Below are 13,992 nucleotides of genomic sequence, written 5' to 3' on the forward strand. Positions count from 1 at the left end.
CATATGGGATGGTGGCACTTCAGGCCAGGGCGTTAACCTGCTGTGCCACAGCACCAGCCAACAGCACACTTCTAAGTAGCCTATGTTTCAGAGAAGTAACTGGTACTAGAAAGTAACATTAAAAAATATTTTGAACCAACTGCAAATGAAATATAATAAATAAAAAGTTGTAGGATGTAGCTAGAATGGTTGTCAAATACTAATTTATAGCACCAAATGCTTATATCAGTAGGAAAGAAATGTCAGGTCAGTGATCTCAGCTTCAACCTGGGACACTAGAAAAATGGCAAATTCAATTCATAAATAAGCAGAAACAATTGAAATAGAAAAATATCAGAAAAAATTAATGAAACCAAAAACTTTTTAAATTTGACAGGCAGAGTTAGACAGTGAGAGAGAGAGAGACAGAGAGAAAGGTCTTCCTTCCGTTGGTTCACTCCCCAAATGCCCGCTAAGGCCTGTGCGCTGTGCTGATCTGAAGCCAGGAGCCAGGAGCCAGGTACTTCCTCCTGGTCTCCCGTGTGGGTGCAGGGGCCCAAGCACTTGGGCCATCCTCCACTGCCCTCCTGGGCCACAGCAGAGATCTGGACTGGAAGAGGAGCAACCGGGACTAGAACCCGGCACCATATGGGATGCTGGTGCCACAGGCGGAGGATTAACCAAGTGAGCCATGGTGCCAGCCCCCAAAAACTTGTTTTTTGAGATCAATGAATTGGAAACTTTTAACCAGACTCATGGGGAATCAAAGAAAAAACATACTAATTACCAGTATTACACCAAGAACAGCAAGTTAGAAGAGAAGGAAGCAGCTGACCACCATCTCGTGATCACAGATGCAAAATTTTCAAATAAAATCCTAGCAAATCAGGGCCAGCACTGTGGCGCAGTGGGTTAAAGCCCCAACCTGCAGTGCCAGCATCCCATATGGGTCCTGGTTTGAGTCCTGGCCGCTCCTCTTCTGATCCAGCTCTCTGCTATGGCCTGGGAAAACGGTGGAAGATGGCCCAAGTCTTTGGGTCCCTGCACCCAAGTGGGAGACCTGGAAGAAGCTCCTGGCTCCTGGCTTCAGATCAGCTCAGCTCAGCTCTGACCGATGTGGTCATCTGGGGAGCGAACCAGTGGATGGAAGACTCTCTCTCTCTCTCTCTCTCTCTCTCTCTCTCTGGCTCTACCTTTGTAGCCCTTTCAAATAAATAAAATGAATCTTTTTTAAAAATTCTAGCAATCAGTCCAATGATATGTATTTATAGTGTCAAGACCAAGTAGGCTTTATCTCAGGAATTCTAGCTTGCTTAGCATTTGCAAGTCAATATAATTCACTCAATGCTTACCTGTAAAAGAAAAACCATGTGACTCTCTCAGTGGATGATTTAATAGTAGTCAACATTCATTCCTGAATTAAAAAAAAAGACTTCCTGCAAAATGCAAGAGGTCCTCATTAAGGCCAGGTGTCCGCACTCCCCACCTGTACCGCTGTGGACTGGAGACTGTGGCCCGTGCAATGAAGCAGGAGTGTAAAAGGCATCCCTCTTGGAAAGGAAGACGTGAGGTGTCTTTATCTGCCAATGACTGCTCATCTGTCGAAGCAGTTCCCCGAGCAGGTGGAACAGTCTGCAACATGCAAGAGTTGATTGTATTCTACACGTTAGAGACAAACAGTCTGAACTCAAAACTTAAAGTTCCACTTAGAATATCCTCAAAACATGAAGGTCAGTATACAAAAATTAATTGTATTTCTGTAAGAAACAAATAATCTGAAATTAAAATTTTAAATTCCATTTACAGTGTATTCAGAATCGGGAATAGCTGGTATAGATTTTACAAAAGATGTGCAGGATCTTTTCATTTGAAAATCACAGGGTGAGCATTTGGTATAGTGGTTGTCAGTGCCCGGGTTCGAGTCCTGGCTCTGCCCCTGATTCCAGCTTCCTGGTGCTGCGGACGTACCCTGAGAGGCAGCAGGCAGTGACTCAATGCTTGCGTCCCTGCCACGCGTGCGGGAGACTTCAGTGGAGCTGGCTCCAGCCTGGCCTGGTCCTTGCTGTTGCAGGCCTCTGGGAAGTACACCAGCAGAAGGGAGATCTGTTTTTGTCTCTGCCTTTCAAGTAAAGAAATAAAAATTAAAAGCTGCAAACTGTTGCTTAGAGTAACTAAAGATAACCTAAACAAGCACAGAGATAGTTCCTGTTCACAAACGGGCACTCAGTACTGCGATGGCGTCTCCTGCATTGGTCCAAGGTTCCATCCCGGGCCCTGACCACCCACCCCTGAGGGGTTCCCAAAGTGCTGGTGGGCGACTGACTGGAGGGCTGGGCACGAGCTGCCCAGCTTGTGTTGGCTTTGTGCGCGTGGTCTCTGGAAAACAGATGGCCAGGAGGCTGGTCTGAGCGAGGAGGACTGTGAGGTGAGACCACAGGGGAGCGGAGGTCGGCCCAGAGTCTGATACCCGTAATCTCCCGGTGGTAGAGTTACGGATGGGCCGCATTTTCTCCTTTGTGGTTTCTTGTTTTTGACAAATGTCGTTTGCAGAGCACACTTATTTCCAGCGTAATCGGGGGAACAACAACCCCATGGTTGATTCCTGTGGGATTTTCTTTTTGCACTGCTGTGTAGTTTGAATATTTCCCAGGGAGACTGTATTTCTCTTACAATAAAAACCAAAAAGGCAGCAGGCTGGCAGGCGGGAAGAACATTACCTGTGGCTAAAGCAATAGATCCTCTTCCCAGTCTTGGGAGAACACAGGAACCCCCGAGGGGGCCACATCTCAGAAACCAGCACGTGGGATCCCAGGCACGGGGCCGGGCGGCTGACTGCACCACGCTGTGCCTGTCATGTTCTTTTCAAGTCTGTTCCTTTGGTTGGACACATGGAATGTCTTTAGCAAATCTATCGGGTCATCTTGGAACATTTGACAGAAGACTTAACTCCTGAATTCTGTGAAGGCAGTTTGAGATCTCTAATTACTTAATTGAAAAAAGACAGACACTTCAGGCTGCCTCAATGTTTGGGAATTAATCTTTAAAGCCTGACAGTGAACATTAAATTCAATTAGGGAGAGCGACTGGCAAAGATTCTTCTGGCTTTGAGAGATGGCTGGCTGTGCCATGCTGAATCTGAGGCTGTCCCAGTCTGGGCTTCAGTCAGGAGAGCCAGCGTGGCTGCAGTGTCCCGGGTCTCCCGCACGGGTGCAGGGCCCAAGCACTCGGACCATGCTCTGCTGCTTCCCCAGGCCATAGCAGAGAGCTGGATCAGAAGCAAGCCGGCTGGGACTTGAACCAGCGCCCATATGCGATGGCAGCACCGCAGGTGGCGGCTTAACCTGCTGCACCACATCGCTGGCACTGTGTATGTTTTTTAAAAATTTTAGTGAGGCTGGCGCCGCAGCTCACTAGGCTAATCCTCCACCTGCGGCGCCAGCACCCCGGGTTCTAGTCCCAGTCAGGGCGCTGGATTCTGTCCTGGTTGCTCCTCTTCCAGTCCAGCTCTCTGCTGTGGCTCGGGAAGGCAGTGGAGGATGGCCCAAGTGCTTGGGCCCTGCACCCGCATGGGAGACCAGGAGAAGCACCTGGCTCCTGGCTTTGGATCAGCACAGTGCGCCAGCCGCAGCGGCCAATGGGGGGTGAACCAGCGGAAGGAAGACCTTTCTTTCTCTCTCTCTCTCTCACTGTCCACTCTGCCTGTCAAAAAAAAAAAAAAAAATTTAGTGAAATCTGTATCACAGCAGGTTTACCATCCTGGCCACTGTAAGTGTGCAGGTCAGTGGCCATGTGTGTTCACCGTGCTGCGCAACCACCCCCGTCAGCTGCCTCCATGACTTGTCATTTCACAAAGTGGAAACCGCATCCCAGTTAAACCCCAGCTCTTCGCCCCACTCCGTCCTCCCAGCCCCTGGCAGCCACCATTCTCCTTTCTGTCCCTGAAGTTCACTGTACCGGGGACGTGGTATCAGTGCGTCACACCGGGTTTGTCCGTTTGTGTCTGGCTTACTGCATCAGCAGCGTGTCCCCAGGGTTCATCTGTGTGGTAGCCTGGGTTGGGATTGTGTTCCTTTCCAGGCTGACTGCATTTCTGCTGTGTGGCCAGACTGCTCTGTTCATCCGCTCATCTGTCAGCAGATACTGGGGTGGCTTCCTCCTCTTGAGCATTGTGAATGATGCTGCTATAAACCTGGCTTCAAATTCTGGGGCTTATATCCCGGAGTGGAATTGCTAGATCACGTTGTGATTTCTGTGTTTAACTTTTCAGGAAGTATCTTGCTATTTTCCATAGTGGCTGTACTATTGCACTGTCCCACCAGCAGTTAGAAGGGTTCCGATTTCTCCGTATCCTTGCCAGCACTTGTTGTTTTCTGTCTTTTTGGTAGTGGCCATCCTAACAGGTGTGCGGTGGTGTTTTATGGTGGGGTGAGCATTGTGGCACCGTGGATTAAGCCTGCATTTGTAACACCCACATAGCCTGCCAGAGCGCCAGTTGGAGTGGTGGCTGCTCCGTGTTTCTGATCCAGCTTCCTGCTAGTGCACTTGGGAGGCAGCAGGCGATGCTCAAGTGCCTGGGACCCTGCCGTCTCACGGGGCAGACCTGAGAGGTGTGGCTCACTCCTGGCTGTGGCCTGGCCTAGCCCTGGCTGTTGCAGCCATTCGGAGAGTAAAGCAGTGGATGGACGATCCCTCTCTTTCTGCCTTTCAGATAAAAGAAATCGTTAAAAAAAAAAAAGTAAATGGCATCGAGCTTTGTGTACGCAGCGTGTCTTAGGTCCTCGATGTCTTTTACCATCTTGCATGTTCACTGTTGATCTAGTTCTGTCATTGCACCTCGTTTTTTTCTATTGCAGTCATACCAGCACATAGTTTTGAAAATCCTTGTACATGGTTTGGATTCTGGCTGCTCTCCACAGATTCTTACTCCAGCGCAGACTCCTCAGGCTGTTTCCTCTGTACTCGTGTGTGCATCTCTGAATGTTAATGCCACGGTCTCTTGACTTTCCAGCTTGAGACCCTGTGACCCCTGTTGAGGAAGAAAGGAGCTGTGCTGTCTGAACACTCGTTGGAGGCTTCTCTTGGTCTGTTGTTTTCTTGAGCTCAGGTTTTGCAGACTCCCAGGAGCTGTGCTCTCAGAACTCCAATCCTTTGCGTGCTGAGCGCTTCCAGGACTTGACAGGTTGGGTTTTCTCACCTTTAATGGGAAGGCTGCCCTCGGATCAGGTTTGTGGACGTGCGCGCTGTGCTCCGGGTTTTTCTCTGATTAAAGAAAAGGACGCCTGTTCTTCCTGATGTTGTTGACAGGAGGTCATGGGATCTGCTGTTCAGAGCTGCGTCCGCCGCGAGCCCCCGCCGTGTGTCCTGCAGCAGCAGGGCTGCGGCCGTGTATTGTTCACACGTTACCGCCTCAGCCCTCCTTTCTGCCCTGGAGCCATGCCCTTCTCACCTCCACTCCACGTGACTGGCTCCTACCGCCACGTGCTGGTAGGGACAGCACCCTCTCCACCCTGTCAGGACCTTGAGTATGGGGACCAGCACTGCAGGGCACTTGCAGGTGCCGGTCCTGGCCTGCTGTGGGCTCAGAGCTCTCCAGCCTCTTCCTCTGGCTGCGTGGAGCTTGGAGCTGCTGGGCTTGCTGTTGAGACGCTAGGCCTCGCCTCTAGCACCTGGGGCCCTGGCTCTTGGGGTGTGCCGCTCTGCGTTTGGGGTTGTCAGCCATTTTCCAGAGGTCATGCAGGGTGCGTTCTCCCATGAGCCTCATTTTGCTGTGGGTAACTGGGGTAGGAATGAGGTACCTTCTTTCCCCAGAAGGACGGCACCTACATGGCTGATTGTAAATACAGGTGTGGTTGGTACCTTTCTGCAGCTCAGTCTCAGAGCAGAACCCAGGAGTGTGGGCTGGCCCTGTGCAGCGCCCCTTGTAGGACAGGTGAGCCAGGGACAGGATTCTCAGGTGGCCAGCAGTCTGAAGCAGTCTTGAAGGACTGGGTGGGTGGGTGAGTGTCAGACACTGGACATGCCATTATCTTAACCTTGGAAAAAACTGCGGCAAAAGATCCCCTTGGCTCCTAGCCCTGAGCCTTCACAGTTCTGCAAGGGGAGGTTTAACATCTGCGCAGCGTTTTGATGGTAAAATAAAGGAAACCTGGTTCCACCGTGAGACTTTTCTCCCTTGCAGAGTGGCCGAGCCAAGCCCTGCAGGTGAGGCCCTGCTGCCATGTCGGGTGCTGTCTGTGTTCTCCCTGCAGGTGTGGAACGCCGTGGACTCGGGGCGCTGCTTGCAGACCTACTCCCTGCACAGTGAGGCGGTGCGGGCCGCCCGGTGGTCTCCCTGTGGCCGGCGCATCCTCAGTGGTGGCTTTGACTTTGCCCTGCACCTAACAGACCTCGAAACAGGTGTGTTTTTCTGTCATTGCTCTTTGTGGCAACTCTCTGGGAAAGGCTGTTGGTGGGTCTGTGGCCATAAGCCATGGGAGGATTCAGAGCAGAGCGTGAGGGGCCCCAAGACAGCTCATGCTTTCCAAGCTGTGTCTCCAGACCATCTGCCGGTTGGAAGCAGGGCTCCCCACGGAGGGTTTGAGGCAGGCCTGTGCCAGCCAGCCCGTAGGACAGAGCCCCAAGGTTGTCTCAGCTCCAAGCTGGAGGGCTGGATGAAGAGGTAGCTTTTTTTTTTTTTTTTTTTTGACAGGCAGAGTTAGACAGTGAGAGAGAGAGACAGAGAGAAAGGTCTTCCTTCCGTTGGTTCACCCCCAAAATGCCCGCTACGGGTGGTGTGCTGCACCAATCTGAAGCCAGGAGCCGGGTGCTTCCTCCTGGTCTCCCATGCAGGTGCAGGGCCCAAGCACTTGGGCCATCCTCCACTGCACTCCTGGGCCACAGCAGAGAGCTGGACTGGAAGAGGAGCAACCGGGACAGAATCCGGAGCCCCGACCAGGACTAGAACCCGGGGTGCCGGCACCACAGGCGGAGGATTAGCCTAGTGAGCCGCGGCGCCAGCCAAGAGGTGGCTTTTTAATCAACTTCTGACGTGCAATTTGTACTGAAATAGATTTAACTTTATCACAGTGTCCTTTGGTTGGAATCAGTTTAGGATTCCTGTCAACTCATTATGGCTGCAAGGCGGTGAGGAGTGATCGCAGCCCTCAAGGAAGGTCTTCGGATGAGTCCTGTTTCAGAGTCTGCACTGAAAATGCGCTTGGGCGAGGTGCACTCACGCTGCATGTGAGGGGTTCTTGACAGGCAGGGTGAGATGGAGGGAGAGGTCAGCGGGAGCAGTTTTCCCTCCCTGGAGCCCCTGTGCAACAGGCGCTGCCGGTACCCGCTCTCACTGCTGCCCCCGGTCTGTGTTGTCCAGGTTACAGGAGAGGACAGGCCAGCGAGTGGTGGAGCTGGGATTCAGCCTCCACCTCCTGGTCCCAGTCCACATGGCCTGCCCCTCTCAGGGCAGCTCCTTGGCCACCATTCCGCTGGGCATTCTCCAAGGGCTTCCCTCAAGACGCCGGGCCCATCTCTTGTCACCTGGGCCAGCAGTGGTGGTGGTGAGAACAAGATGGTCATTCTGGGGCCCTCCCCCTGCAGCTCATCCCCAGCAGCCGCAGGGGTGCAGAGTGGAAGCACAGGGGAGTGTTTTGGGGTAACTGGGGCTTTGTTTCTACCACCAGGGCCCTCCTGGCTTCTGGGCCAGGAGGGCAGCCTCATGCGCCTTCAGAAGAGACGGGATAAGTTTGGTGGTCCCAGGCCCTCCCCGCCAGGTCTGGGGAGCCTGCACTCAGCCTGTCTCATCTCCACTGTAGCTGCTGGCAGCGATTCTGCCCACCTCCTGGGTGAGGAGCCCGAGGCTCAGTGCTGATGTCACCTGTGCGAGGCCTCCCAGGGTGCAGCCCATGGGGACCAGGAGCTGTCTGTGCCACTGCAGACCCTGGGCTCTGTCCGCAGTGCTGAGTGGCAGCGACATCGTCTCATGAAGTGCCTCCCCCGCCTCCGAGAGGCTGCCAGGACCCAGAGAGTTTGGTGCCGTTGATGATGGGATGTTTGGGCTGATGATGGCGGCAGCAGCACTGACCACCAGGTGCTCGCTGTGTGGAGGACCTCCCTCTGCCTCCTTCCTTCAGGCCCGCCCAGCCTCCCAGGTTCGCGCGCTCACTCACCAGTGCCGTGGACCCGACTGGCAGGGCCAGGTCTGCCCAGCGGCCAAGCTTGCCGCCTCGTGTGGCTCAGAAGCCACGCTCAGTTCAGGAGACACCGAGTGGAGCCAGACCAGTGCCCGCCCTGGAGTGCCCATGTCCAAGACAATGAGCAAGACCCAGGAGCTGCACGAACATGGGGCCTGGAAAATCCAGAAAGCCTTCCATCCTGAAGGAAGGGAGGAGGACGAGTCAGGGCGGGAGGGTCCTCAGCTGATGGGACAGCAAAGGCAGAGTTGTCAGAGGAACGGGATGCCGTGTGGTAGGTGCCACAAGGGTGTGGGAAGTGGGGCAGGTGGGCTCCCCCCACCCGTGGGCCCCCAGAGTGACAGGTGATGCCGTCAGGGGACTCACATCGAGTTCTCTGGGTAACAGTGATGCCTTCCCAGTGAGCTTTTGTCATGTTCTGCTTTCTCAGTCATCATATTATACACGCCTGTGCCTCTGTGTGTGTTTGCCTGTGTGTGCGTGTGTGTGTGTGTGTGTGTGTGTGTGTGTTGGGAGGGGGCTTCTGCCGTTTTTAGACTTTCAAAGAGATTCCTCCTGCCTGCTGGGTGAGGGACTGGCACGACCCACGGCAGGCAGAGTTCTGGAGCAGGAGAGGCTCGTGGGTCTCTGGGCCAGTCCTCTGGGAGCTGTGGCTGGGGACATGAGAGTGGAGGAAACTGGCATGTGCTGTTCTGAAACTGTGGCTGGAGGACCACATGTCGGGCTCTGGGCCCAGAGCTCCTGGTGTGTGTTGGAGGGTACAGAGAGCAAGGCACGTCTCTGTGCTCTGCGCTGGGGAGGCCTCCACTGCGCTGCTCTGCCGGGAGCGGCACCCCACTGGCTCGGCTGTTGAGAGCCCATTTCGTTCGCTCTGCAGTTGCTTCCCCTCCTGTATGCAGGGCCTAGCGCTGGGGCTGCAGTGGAGAGTGTGTTGGGACGTGCTGTGTCCCCAAAGAGGGCATGGTTGAGGGGTTTGGACCCCAGCCTTGGGGGAGCCCCAGATGGCCTCTCCTGCTGCGGGCGGTTGTTGGTTGCTGCGTCTGTGTCCTTAGCTGGTGTGGCTATTCCTAGAGGACAAGGCCTGCTGGTCTCCATGCCGCCCGTGAACTGGCCACAATCTGGCTTGGGTGTGTACGGACGAGACAGCTGAGGCTGGCCCTTGCTGGGTCCTCTCACCCCAACAGGGGCTCCTGGGGTGAGGAGGGCTCCCCTGTGTCCCACCACCAATCCCCCCCATCTCTGCATGCCCCACTGCCGGGCGCTCCCTTTAGGGCTTGGGTGGGCCTTGCAGCCCTGTGGTCTGCACCCTGCTCTGACGTGTCTCGTCCCTTCTCTTCCCCGAGTCTCATCTCCATTTTCACTTGATCTGCCTTTTTCCGCCCTTGGTGATTTGGCTTTTTCATTTCAATCTAATTAGAACTCCCTGCCAGGGGAAGGCCACGCGGGGCATTCTCACCGCAGCGCACTGGGAATTAGTCACTCGGTGCCCATTGTCGTTAATGGGGATTTGGCGCCAAGGCCATTTATCCTGGTGTCCTCAATCAATACAGTTAAAAATCTGTGGATTCTGAAATGTCAATACCCAGCCTGAAATACGGAGGGCCAGCAGCATTTCGTCTCGTTAATTTATAGTTCTGACAGGCTGTTGGCTTATAGAACAACCATGAATCAACACTTAAATAAAATCTGCTCACAGATTAATTATTCTGGTGCTCCTGTTTCAGTCTGTAATCTTCCTAACAAAACGTCTCTGGTGCGTGAGGCTGAGCCGGCCTCGGGAGTGCGGGCTGACGCCACCAGGGCCCCAAGTGTCGTCTGCTTTGTGAGTCACCTGCTCTGCACACCACATCAGCCAGTCTCCTCAAAATCCCCCATAGAGCGTGTTCGTGTTTCTTGCCCACCTCTGCCCCCCGCGGCCCCCAGCAGCCTCCAGCCTCACTGGTCAGGCTGCCTGCTGCAAGGGGTGCAGGGCCCCCGTGCTGAGCACTTGCTGAGGGCCCAGGGGACCCCCCTTTCTGGAGAGCACACCCCGGCTGAGCAGCTGCCTGGGTCAGCTCTCCCAAGGTGCACCCAGCCCAGCCAGGCCATCTCTACAGTGCCCCGGCCCCAGCTCCCGTGTGCTGGAAGCCGCAGGAGCATGGGCGGGTGCTGTGTGGGCTCTCCCACCTCCTGTAGCTGGGCAGACAGGGGCTTTCCCCTCACTGCCACCTCCGTGTCTGTGCCAGGCCGGAAGAGCTGTGACAAAAAAGGCAGAGGTACCTGCAGGTCCTCAGGCAAGCGCACGCCTTCTCTGCTCAGCCTCCACCTGTGTGGCCCGTGCTCCTGCTGAGTTGTCCAGAGAGTTCTGCAAACAGCCGTGGTCCCCTGGGTGCCTTCCCAGTGTGGCTCTTGGTCCCACCAGTGGGTCTCTGGGACAGACTCTGAGGAGGCCTTGAGCCTTAGCTCTCCTCCCAGCCTCGCTCAGGCTGGGGGACAGCTTCCCTCTGGTAAGGGTGCTCCTGTGTTTGGAACCTGGATTGGGCACAGAGACCCCCACAGCCCACCCTCCAGCCTTTCCCTCACTCAGATGGTCCCTGCTGCTCCGGGTGTGCCCTCGTCTTTGGATGGGGTCATGATGTGTGGACATGAGTGGCCAGCGGCCCATAAATGACCATTCATTCCCCTTGTTTTCTGAGAAGTGTTCTCCTGTACCTCTGGGGTTTTCACAGCACGACGAGGTCCCCCATTGCAGAATCGCCACCAGGAGAAAGAATGACAGATGGTCTGCACCTCGCTGTGAGTCAGGCCCAGCTCTCCAGCACCTGCCAAGTGAGAATGGATGAGTGGGTGTCAGACCCTGCGTCCGTGTGGCTCACTCAGCCTCCCCACTGTTTTTATCCCCACTTCCCTGATGCAGACACTGAGGCTTAGAATGTTTGAGGCTACCCAGCCGACGGGGACAAAGCTGGGCCCAGCTCAGGCCTGCGGCCTGCCTGTCTCACGTCCATTTTCTCGCCGTGGGCAGTTCTGCTTGGCCCTACCCGCTGGAGTCTGCTTGGCTCTGGGCAGGCAGCAGCTCACCACCTGCAGAGGCTAACGAGGGGCCTCTGGGGAGAAGGCGTGCCCCAGACCCTTCTGACTGAGCCTCTGATTAAGTGACCGGCTGAAGGGTGCTTCTCCCGCCATCGACAGCCGCGCTGCAGCGGGAGCAGTGCTGGCCCTGATGACTTCAGACCACTTGGCGTGGGAATGGTGAGCAGCGTCCAAATGAAAACCATGGCGCTGCGCCCAGGAGCTCGTGAGGCCCTGGAGAAGGGGCCGCCCGAGGAGGCTGTTGTGGGGCTAAGCCTTTAAGGGGGAGCACTGCGGAGGGGCCGGCCCGCCGCCTGCAGGCTTTCGAGCCCTGAGTCTCCCCAGCACATCTCAGGAGGACTCGGCTGGGGCCCTGCCTGTGCCCCGGGGATCGCACAGGAAGCATGCGGCCTCCAGGGAGCAGACCTGAGGACAGCGGGTCTGACACTGTGTTTGCTCCTTTAGCCCCAGGGCCTGCTGCTACCAGATCCAGAAGCAAAGGCTCAAGGGGGCTTCTGTAGCCCAGCGAGGGGGTGGCTGGCGATGGTTCTCACGAGCAGCCCTTCGAGGGCCTCCTTGCCCACCCATTTCCTCCCACCCGTGCGGAGGGACCCGCAGCATTTCCTCCTCCTCTGGTGTCTTTCCCTTGTCATCTGCAACCCCACTGTCCCCAGAACTCTGTGGATGCCCCCCTCCAGCTCCCCTCTCTGGGCCTTTCATGAGCAGGCCTGTTTCAAAGGCTGCAAGGCCAGTTTCCACTCCCACGTATGTCCTGTCTCCTCCCTCTGAAAGTCCTGTCTCAGCCTCATCTCCTCTCACTCCATCCATCTCGGAGGGAAACATTGACCCCAGTTCTGGTTGTGAAACCAGATGCTGCCAAGCTTTGTCAAAATGCCGCGCCAGCCCCTTACCTAAGCTCTGGAAAAGGAGCAGGTCGTGTTTACCCCTCGTGTGGCCTTCATGCACACGTTGCGCGGCAGTGCGGTGATGTCAGAGTTTGGCTGCCTTCTTAGGAGAGGCTGCTTTGGTCGACTGAGCCTGGATCCTACAGCCCGTCCTGCATGTCTCCTGCAGAATGGTGGGTTCTGGTCTGACACCTCACAGGAAAACCAGGGGACACACCTTGTTTGCGAGTTGAGAACAGCTTTTTAATTTCATTTTTTCTTCCCACTCTTTACTTGTGGAGAATTGAGTCTTGTCCAGGTAATTAAAAGCAGTGGCTGGGCCGGCGCCGCAGCTCACTAGACTAATCCTCCGCCTAGCGGCGCCGGCACACCGGGTTCTAGTCCCGGTCGGGGCGCCGATTCTGTCCTGGTTGCCCCTCTTCCAGGCCAGCTCTCTGCTGTGGCCCGGGAGGGCAGTGGAGGATGGCCCAAGTGCTTGGGCCCTGCACCCCATGGGAGACCAGGAGAAGCACCTGGCTCCTGGCTTCGGATCAGCACGGCGTGCCGGCCGCGGCGGCCATTGGAGGGTAAACGGCAAAGGAAGACCTTTCTCTCTGTCTCTCTCTCTCACTATCCATCAGCCTGTAAAAAAAATAAATAAATAAAATAAAATAAAAGCAGTGGCTGAAGTTGTGGTAGAGGAATTTGCTGTGACCCTTTGCTGCTGCCACTGCCGTGCACCGGGGCCCTGTCACTCGTGTGGGCTTATGTTGCTTCTTATTCTCACAGTTACCTCTGAAGGCAGGCTTTACGCTCCTGATGTTACAGCTGCGGCCCCAGGGTGCTGGGAGGGTCGCTGACCGGTGTGCAGGCCTGCCTGGCTCTCAGCCCAGACCCTGCCCGGGTCTCTGCCTGGCTTGCCAAGATGGCCCCTGTTTCTGATACCGAGTTTTGATTTGAAAGTTAGTGAGCTCCTTTCCTCGTTAACTTGGAGTCAGGATGGTTAAATTTACAGCTGGCTGCACCCTTCCCGGAGCATGAGTGTAACGGTATTGATTTGAGCTGAATGAGTCATGCGCCTCCTGCCTGGGAACAGGCGCGCCATCACCAGGAGCCGGCGGCATAAGCGCCCCTCGTCAACACTTCCCTACGCCTTCCTCAGCCCGTGGCTGTGAAGGGCAGGCGAGGGAAAGGGAAAGGTCAGGAACAGCTGGCGGCTCTGCTGCCCGGGGCGCAGAGAGGTGGGCTGCGGGTTAGACAGCTCCAGACCCGGTCCTCCCAGCCTGGCTGGCTTTCTTGGCCCTGGACGAGTCTCTCACCTCAGCGAGCTTCCATCTCCCCTGCTGTGAGGAGGGGTTAATGACACGCAGCACCTGGGGGCCAGGGTGGCACATGCCAGCTCCAGGAAGACCCGGAGGGCACAGGACCAGGAGTTGCTTGGTCAAGGCAGCCTCTGGGCTCCCTGGAGAGGCGTTGTGAATGCCCCTTCTCCTTCCCGGGGACTCATTCCTTGGGTTTCATTTGGTCAGGACCAAACACCTGTTGTATTCCAGGAGCGAGACTTGCTGAATGGAGAAGGAGGGTCCTCGGGACCTGGAGGGAGCCCTGCATGATGGCAGGGTTCCCAAGGTGACCATCGGTGGACCGTCTGCATTGGTCCAGTGTGGCAGGCTGGACAGTGCTGCCTTGCAGTGCTGGTGGGGAGGGGAGCACTGGCCCTGAGGATGGCACCCGGAGGGCAAGGGGAGTTTCTGCCTTCTGTCTTAAACATGTCTTCCCTTGAATGACACTTTTATTTGTATCATGAATGATTCAAGGAGAAAAAGAGATGATTTCTCTCTCTCTCTCTCTTTTTTTTAAACAGGCAGAGTGGACAGTGAGAGAGAGAGACAGAAAGTACCGTTGGT

At 55.6% G+C, this 13,992-nt stretch overlaps 1 protein-coding gene across 5 annotated transcripts in view; it reads left to right on the plus strand.

Moving 5' to 3' along the window:
* Window positions 1-13,992, plus strand: part of WDR25 (WD repeat domain 25) — a 145,276-nt gene that overhangs the window by 78,610 nt on the left and 52,674 nt on the right. For 3 of the 5 annotated variants that reach the window (XM_051830841.2, XM_051830843.2, XM_051830842.2), the window contains exon 3: window positions 6,228-6,375. The exons of the other annotated variants lie outside the window; for them this stretch is intronic. In XM_051830841.2, the coding sequence (XP_051686801.2) occupies window positions 6,228-6,375 (148 nt within the window). The remainder of the gene's footprint in view (window positions 1-6,227; window positions 6,376-13,992) is intronic. 5 annotated transcript variants of the gene reach the window in all.

This window comes from Oryctolagus cuniculus, chromosome 20 (assembly GCF_964237555.1).
Source record: "Oryctolagus cuniculus chromosome 20, mOryCun1.1, whole genome shotgun sequence".
NCBI classification, from domain to species: Eukaryota; Metazoa; Chordata; class Mammalia; order Lagomorpha; family Leporidae; genus Oryctolagus; species Oryctolagus cuniculus.